The 9,060-nt window shown below is 38.4% G+C and overlaps 1 protein-coding gene across 1 annotated transcript in view; it reads right to left on the bottom strand.

Annotated features, from left to right (window-relative positions):
* Nucleotides 1-193: 193 nt before the first annotated feature.
* Nucleotides 194-9,060, bottom strand: part of CEP295 (centrosomal protein 295) — a 43,448-nt gene continuing 34,581 nt past the window's right edge. Inside the window, 9 exon segments of the mRNA XM_053969793.1 lie at nt 194-565; nt 1,399-1,498; nt 2,001-2,106; nt 2,586-2,792; nt 3,552-3,669; nt 4,831-5,004; nt 5,665-6,299; nt 8,487-8,646; nt 8,870-9,030. Coding sequence (XP_053825768.1) covers nt 518-565; nt 1,399-1,498; nt 2,001-2,106; nt 2,586-2,792; nt 3,552-3,669; nt 4,831-5,004; nt 5,665-6,299; nt 8,487-8,646; nt 8,870-9,030 — 1,709 coding nt within the window. The 3' untranslated portion in view covers nt 194-517.

Genomic DNA, 9,060 nt, shown 5'->3' with positions numbered 1-9,060 from the left:
TGATGACGTGCTTAGCTCAGAAAACTGGAATAGAAAACATCTTTGGAAGAAGTAAGAGTGTAAGATATTTAATTCTCTCATTCAAGTGCTTTAAGAGGTACCTTGTGACTGCAGGAAAGCATACTTCTAATCTTAAATCACATAGTGCAAAAAAATTCCAGCTTTACAGAAGAAAAGTCCTGTCACCTGAGGATTCAAATAACCTTAAAACTTTATTTGAAAATGTTTTATACATGTATATTACAAAACTTTATATATCTTTAAAATATTAACATAAAATACAGGCCTTTCAGGCCAGTAGCTCAGTCGGAGACAAACATTAAAGAAAGCAGCACAGTCCATCTGCTGTGGTGAGCTCTGAACAGGGACCATAGGGGTTTGGGGTACTCGCTGTTTTGCTACAGTTTAAAGCTGAGTATTCCTAAATGGCTTCACAATTCACCATTGAGGCTGCACCACTCTGGCCTGGATTGTACCAACACCACCCTGTGTCTTTGTTGCTCCAAGTCTTTGCCTGTCATGGTGCTTTCCAAGTCTTCTTGGCTCGCAGTTTCTCCAGCATTTTCTGCAAATAAAACAAACCATGAGACCACAGTACTGAAGCTGAAGTGACTGCCCTAAAGCCAGCATGCCTGGGTACTGTGCCTGTAACCAAAACATCAGGAATGGGCAGTGCCTCCTGTTCCAAAGAGGCCACAGATCAAGGGCAGGGGGGAAGGTGTGCTTATTCCTCTTTTCTGTTAATGATGGGATCTGTAAAGCAATGTAACAAGAGCAGCCACTCATTCCACTACAAAGCAGGTGAGCTGCTCAGGGCTAAAGACAGGTATTGGCCCTGGATTCCCCCACAGTAGTCACAGCCTGTTAGGATTATCTTCCTCTCAGTTGTCTGGGGTGCACCAGGGGAAAGGGAATTGACAAGCCCAAGGCCTCTTGTTCAACCCTGTTCCACAACTGCCATCAAAATGCTGACAAGATCTTGCACCTTTCAAGTTTGGGTATGCCCAGAATCCTACCCTACCTAGAGTAGCCAAAGCAGTCCAAAAAATACCAAACCCAGAATGCTGCCTTAAAATGGAAATTTGGTCAAGTCTGGACCAAGAAAAAGGCTGCTATTCTTTTGCTACAGACTTTCCAGCAGTTGGAGCCTTTTTGCTCAAGCTCAGGTCATAAAAAAATTTAGCCTGAGGCAGACATGCTTTTTAGAGAAACGTTGAGCTCAGTTGTTGACAAGAAAATTCTTATATAGACTGTACCAATGGCATCACTTAACATCCAGACTGGTTTGAGGGTCTCCATTTCAGCTCCATTCATACCACATCTCACTTATTCTGACTGGAAGCTCAGTGAAATCAAGAGACCAAAGAGCAAGAGGACACTGTAGCAAACTATCATCACCTTTTGAAACTCTTTAGCTTTTTCTCTGTTTTTAGCATAAGTTTCTTGCCTTGTTTTTTCTTCATTTCTGATTTTTACTTCTGCAAGCTGATTATAAAGTCTGTGAAAACAGAAAAAAGAAAGTCAGTGTCTGGGCAGGAAGGAAGTGGCAAAGATGGAGTAGGTTAACAAGCTTAAGATTTTGCCCTGGGTCAGTTGCCAGCAACTGGGACAATTTGACTGCACTGTCCAGTAATCCAGAATAATTTCAAATTCTTTTTCAGCTGCATCAAACCAACCTGTTCAGAACTGCACTTGTTGCCTGTTTCTGCTCCTAAGTGCCCAAATGCAGCTGTGAACTTGACATCAAATTTCATCCCATGTGAGGCATTAAGTGGCACAGCTGCCTCAGCAGAGTGACCTTTCCTCACTGCCACCTCTGCAATGGCATTTCCCAGCAGGTACCTACATCAAACACACCTGGCTCCTCTCCCACCTCTTCAATATTAAGCAGCACTGGGTCTAGCTGGAAAAGCAGAGACTGAGCAGCAGCTTTCACAAAACACGTATTAACTACTTTGTTTTTTTAAATTAAACTTCTCCCATTTGTGTTCATGCAATACCTGGATGTACGCTGGTGCATTTCAATTTCTCCAGACTTCCTATCCTCTGGAGAAGATACTTTCACTTCTACTTCTTTCAACTGATTAGCAAGTGCACCATTTCTTCCTAAGGGAAAAAAAGAAGCCAAACATATCCTAAATTTAAATCTCTAGTTCAGCTAACTCAAAAGCATGAGAGATTTCCAAAGATTTTTAAATAAATCCCTCCAGTCTCACTTTTGAGGCTGCTGCCTTTGCTTTAGGCCATCCATGGCTCTCCACAGCCAACCTCAAAGTCGCCAGGACCAGGCACTAGAAATGCACCAGTTTGCACCAGTGATAAGCAGCTGTTGTTTGCAGAGGCACCTTATGATGATATAGGTGGGCTGATTGTGAAAGATGAAGAGCCCCCATAAGGGCCTTTACAACACTGAACAGGCAGCCACACAGTGGGGGAAAACAAAGCTCCCTGATTCCCTGAGAAAACATATTAAAGAATATCCCAGTTTGCAACAGCAAAAATGTAGCAAATATAAAATCTATTCTTTGATAGAAACAGCAATTGAAGGGATATCTAATGCTGTGTCTTGCCCCAGATAAACCTACCAGAGAGAAGACCAGACTTCTTCTGTCTGCTTCTTAGATTCTCAGACTTTCCTCCTTGAAGCTTTCTTGCTTCCAGCTTTTCATTTTCTCTCTCCTTATTTTTTATTGCTTCTACTCTTTTCAGAGATTCCTGCATGAAATTCTGCTTTCTTTTTAAAAAAGATTTTTGTAAACTTCCAGGCGTAGCTGCAAATTCCAGCAGCATCACTGTGAAAGAAAAGGAAAAGTCTCCACATCTTTCACTTTTAACAATGAGCAATAAGTCATGCATTTCAAGTTACTTCTAAAATGCAGAGCTTGAGCATGTTCATAAATAGCATGAGGAGAATGGCATTGAATGATGAGAAATCTTGCAGAACCAGCATCAGTTCAGACCTAAGGAATCCAGTAAAGGTCAGCAGGTCTGCCCAGACTAATGCTGTGAGAAATACTGCATCAAAAGCATCTGGATGCATCAAAACATATGGAAGACATGACAAGTCCCCAACACAATTAAGTTCTGTGAATTCCCGACCTTCATATTACTGCAGTTCATCTTAAACAAAAAAAAAGTCAGTATTTTACTACTGTTCCAGACTACCATCAGAATAGGAAAAAGGACAATTCTTTGGCTACAGGACTTGGGGGACTAACAGAAAATGAGAAATAAACAAAGGTACATAAATTATGACAACAAATCAGAAAATGGCACATATTTTTTTCAAAATTAAGTCATTACAAAACCAAACAAGTATAGTGGTAGAGATTCTGAAGTTTCATGTGAGAGAACCTGGCACAGGAAGAGACAAGTCAATGTGACACACACTAAACCTCGGTCAAAGGCACTACAGACCAAGCCTGAACAGGAGAATGCACTTACCTAAGTAAAAGCAGCTCCAGGTTTTCCAAATGAGAGGTGTATTTTGTTGATAATTTTAATACTAAAAAAATACTTTCAACTTCAGTGTACTGAAGTACCACAATTACCTGCAGTCTGGTGTGACGGACAGTGACTCTCATTGGGACTCTGGGCTTTGGGAGAACTGTCAGGCCTTTTGAATGCTGAATAATCTGCATCTGGAGCTAGTGGTAAAAATTCTCTTTCCTGTTTCAAAAGGATCAGTGATTGGATTGGAAATGCTTAACACATGACAAATTTGAGTGAAGCAGTACTACTGTACCACTAGCACAGACCCAATACAAATAAAAGACATGCTTTTGCCTTTATACCTAACGCAAAGAAAAATCAGAAATGGATTTTGGTAATAGGTGTGAAAAAGCTGTTTCCTAAAAACATTTTAAAACTTAAAAAAACAAACAACAACAACAAAAAAAAAAAAAAAAAAAAACACCCACAAAAAACCCCAAAATCATCCATTAAAGACTTTTGCCCACCAGATTTCAATTGTGTGTTCTTAATACAGGTCTGCAAATCCAATTTCTTTTCCTTTCCTCCCGCTCTCTCCAGTTCTCCCCGTCACTCTCTTCCTGCTCTGTCTTCCCCCCCTTTTCCCAGAGGCAGGTGATATCCACTGCAGCAGTACAGCCTCCAGCTGCCAACCTCCACCACACCCATGTATCAACTACATGAAAAAAATCCATCCTTAGACACTTTCAGGAATTCTCTAGATGGCTCTTGAAATTAGTGCATGATTTAATCTAATCTGTTCATCTAACAGACACAGATTACTTGGTTCTACATCAGTGCTTCAGCACCCAAACTACTGTCTCATTACAGCCCAGCCCCTCTGCAGTTTACAAAAGCCTTTGCTTTATATAAGCAAGCATCAAAAAGAACACCACAGGTTAATTAAGTGTGGCAGTTATGAAGAGCTGATTCATTTTCCCCATAAACCTCTGCTGTGGCACTCTGGTATGGCTCCATCCTTACAAGGTGAGGGGTTTCTCCTTTTTTTTCCTGTCTAGTTTGTAGTTTTCATTTTATCCCACACTCTCCTTTCATTCAGTTTTCAACTAATAAGATGCAATCCAATCTTGCAAACACCAGCAAGATGGTTTTGTTTTTTGCAGCAAGTCTTCCCAAACTCTATCTAGATCAATATGACAAGTGATTCTAAGGAATTTAGGATCTATTCAATCTGTCTGGAAAACACAACATCAAACCACGATGATCCAAAGCAATTACAAAGCTTGGAGAACCCAACAACCTCTTGTTTTTCAACAGTGGATGAACTGCTACAGTGGGGCCTCTCCTTATTGTAATTAATACTAAGTTCAAGCCAGAAGCACACTACATAATGCTCACCTCAGTATAAACATTACATTCAGACTGATCCACACATGCTGAGTTATCCATTGCATCCTCCTTAGTTTTCTCTTGGTTAGGATGTTCAATGTCTAATTCTACAATACTGATGTCATTGGAGCTTATCAGGGTGAGCTCAGGTTCTTCCATAATACCATGCCCTGACTCAGTCTCCTAGAAAATAAATTAAAAAAGACATCAGTAAGGAAAAAAAGTAAAAACCCAGTATTTTCAGCAATAGCAACAACTGTTGTCAGAAAAAGGAAGCTCATTTAACATACAGAAAAAAGAAAACTTGCCCCAGGCAGTAAATGAAATACAGAAAGAATATTTGTATGTCAGAATTCAAAAAACTGAAACAAATAACCCAAAGCAACCAAACAACTAAAAAACTCCCCCTCTCCACAAGTTTAAATTACTTAGCTCTAAGGCAAACTTTTTTTTTTTTTTTAAACCTACATCAACTATTTCTTTAAGTTTGCTTATGCTTTGGTTAACTTATTTACTTCCTTCAGGTTTCTAAATGGAGCCAGGGGCTGTTCAGTGAGGCACCTATGCCATGTAACCCAGCTGCATGAACTCTATCACTTGGTGCTTAGAGAAGGAGATGCAGTAGGGATGCTACAGCTCCTCCAATCATTGTGGGAACTCGGCTCATTTAAGCTACTGGTAATTATCTCAGTGCTAGGATCTGGAAGAAGGAGTATGGCAAAACTCCAGGAAACAGGAACTAGAATTGTAAAATCAACATTTGCCAAGCTTTCAGATATTAAAGGTCTAAAATAACTTTGTGCAACAACAAAACCCCTACTTTTGGAAATCTGTTCTACTCACCCAGACTGGAATATGACATGAGCTTCTGGGCAGAGGATGAGAATGTTTTCCATGTCTTTGGAATAAAGAACTGTTCTGCTGTACAACAGTGTGCAAATGGATGTCTGAGTCTTCCAAGTTCATTTCCCTGAGAACCCTCAGAGATTCCTGTCCTTCTGGAAAGCTTTGATCTGGCTCCTTTATATCCATATTGCACTGAGAATGCAGCTCCATTGCTTTAGTTACTTCATCTACATGAACTGATTTTTCAGGAAGCTTGTTCTTATCAAATGCCTCCAAAGGTAATTTTTCAGCAGACACAGTCTCTTTTACTAACTGCTGAGGGAAAGTTTCATCCATTGTAACTGGTATGGGATCTAGCTGATAAAATGATTTTTGCTCTTCCAGAAGAATCAGACTTTCATTCCGCAGATCTTCCACTGAACACTGGAGATTAATACATTCCATACTTCTTGACAGATCTTCATATCCACTTGCAGGTGAAATACAGCTCTCATTGCCTCTGTTTTTAATTCCAGGGGTTTGTTCAAAAGGTCTCTGTGACACAATGTTCATATCCCCTGGCTGATCAGCATTCTGACAGTCATCACTCAGAGTAGATTCTAATTGCAGTGGGTGAAAAGATTCTTCAGATCCTGTTTCAAAAATTGTCAGAAGTCAAACTTCTTGCTAACAAAACAGAATTTCCACTTTAAGTCTCTCTATAAGAAGACTTTTCAGTAATGTATAACAAGAAGTCTAGTAAATAGGAAGAAACATTTCGTTTAAAAAACTGCTTAACTTTCCTCAAACATAATACCATTAACATTACAGAAAATTATTCCATCACTTTGCACAAAACTTCAAGAAACAACATTTTCTGCTGCTTCTTAGAATATGTTTAGCAATGGACATCATGATGGTGCTGACATAACTACACTGGAAGCCAGAACATTTTACAGCTTATACTCTGTAAATGGAAGTCCTCCGAGTTTCTTTTGGGCCTGCAACAAAGTCTCTAAACCAGAAAGAAAATTATCCAAAACACCATTACTTGGGCAGAAAATCTTGAAAGTAGAAAGCAACATTCCAACTGGAACAGAGACTACTGTTCCTACAAGGTACAGTATTGCACCCTAAATTATCTTCCTCTGTCTGAGCATAGAAATCAAGATACCATTCTTCCCCAGAAGAGGCTGGGTAAAGAGTTAAGACTGGCAATCAACATTAATTACTGGGGAGGCATTTCAGCAGAACAGCATCTGCCAAACAGACAACAGTGTTGTTTAAATCACTTTTGTCCTAAGATTGATAAAGTCGATTACACAGACTCCAGCATTGTGCTATCACCAGACTTTTTGTACACATGCAAAGTGCCACAGAAACCTTTAATGGTTTCCTTTAGATTTTTTTTTTGCATTTTTTGATATGCAGAAAATTTTTTCTAAATTTTTTAAAAATTCTAAAAAAATTTTAAAAATTTCTAAATTCTTAAAATTTAGAAAAATTAAATGTTTCTAAATTCAGATTTTACATGTATAAATAATATTGTCTGCTGATAAATAGCTGTTAATGGGGAGGGAAGAATTACACTGCAACATCAGCCATCAACAGAAAATTCTCTGGATGATGCATTTGCATGTCAGCCTTCCTTGAACAATCCAAAATAGTTTTTACTTGCTTAGCCTGCTGCTTATGTTATTTTCCCCCTCCTTTTAAAGCACAATAATAATTGGTTTGGGATTATAAAAACACTTAAGAGGTTGGAAGATTTTGCAGTTAAACCACAAAGACTGTGTCTATAACCAATTTAGAAATAGAATGGTTTGAAGTTAGAATGGAGCTTCCTAAATCCTATTTGCTGTGACCACAATCACATCTTGAAGTCAACCTCTTCTAGCATTTTTTTTGCATTCTTTGCAAGTTTCTTGCATTCTTTGCAAGTCACAAATATAACTGACCAATAACATTTGCATCATAACTACATCTATTATTGAATTATTGTGCCACATTTCCTGTTCCTGTTCAGCTTTTTGCTGGAGCATCTTGAAACACTGAAACACCCAATTCTTGCTCCAGAAATATTTAAATTGCTACTAGTCGCATTCGAAATTTTTAGAATTTAGAATTACATGAAATATCAAGTTAATTTAAATTTAACGGCAAAACATTACAAAATATTTTGCCTGCTATAAGCTGCAGTTGACTTAATCATAAACTTCCAGTTATTAATTATAACACCATAGCTCAAAAGGTTGCTGTCTTATCCTCCACTTCATTATGTAGAGAGGTAAGGTAGTTCTGCAATCAAACCAAGTAACGCAGTGTGCAGTATACTGCTGTGACTTACCAGTGGGAAAGGAAAATTGAATTGTTTCTTGAAGAGCACAATGTATGTAAAAGACAAATTACTCAGTTCAGAGAGACTAACACATGAACAAAATTTTAAGCAATTTTTGGAATCTCCTTACCTTACTCAAACTTACAAAGTAATGGATATACATTAACAAATATTTGAAAAAAGGGCAGTTTCAGCCAGAGTTGATATTTCTTTGCCAACCAAATCATCGCAGATGGAGTAAGTAACATAATATTCATTACAGTGACTTGAATATGCTGGTCTGCTTTTGTATTACAGTCATAACTGCTGAAGAAATTAACTTTAAAAAATTTAGTTCTACCATTAAGGTGGTGGAGGAGACTGTGTGTGAGAGTGCAGTGGAGTTAAGACATTTCAAAGCACGGCTGAGAGAAGTGAGATCTGTCCCCATTTCAAACCCATACTAAGGGCTGGTATTTATACACTGGCACAAAGCCGATTTTGAAAACTACACCGAACATACCTGGAGTAACATTTTCTCTAACCAGTCTTTCTTCTGATGAAATGTTTGGCCCATTTGTTTCAAGACTAGAAGGCAGACTGCTTCTTTGTCTATTCAGACTGGAGTTTTCCTCTTCTAGAAATGCACACACATCTGGACTTTCTGTTGAAAATTCCGAAGTCTAGTGGCATAAAAAAAAATTTTGATTTAAGATTAATTTTCTCAGAAATATGAAACATAAAAAGGTAGTTTTTGATTTTTGGGTCATGTTTCTGCTACAACCAGCAATCTACTTATATAAAAAATACCGTGTTTTTTTCTAAATAGTATAAGGATTATAGATTTAAATCTTACGAAAATCTTCAGCCAAAGCATTTCCTCCACCAGAGTTTTTCCTGCGGTACCTTGCTAAATTCTCGACTGTGTTGGGAAATTCTGTATTGAGAACAGGATGATGATGATGATGTATCAAAGTCAACACTTGGTTCCAAAGGCTGAAAGAGCTGGTGATGGAAGTTTGGAAAAGGTCTCTCCATTTCAGGAAAACAGAGTTCAGTTGCTAGAGCTATAAGAGAAGAGGTTATTTTAAAAACAA

The sequence above is a fragment of the Vidua macroura genome, chromosome 2 (genome assembly GCF_024509145.1).
Source record: "Vidua macroura isolate BioBank_ID:100142 chromosome 2, ASM2450914v1, whole genome shotgun sequence".
In the NCBI taxonomy this organism is placed as follows: Eukaryota; Metazoa; Chordata; class Aves; order Passeriformes; family Viduidae; genus Vidua; species Vidua macroura.
Note: the sequence above shows the minus strand (reverse complement) of the source record. Positions and strands in the feature narration are given on the sequence as shown.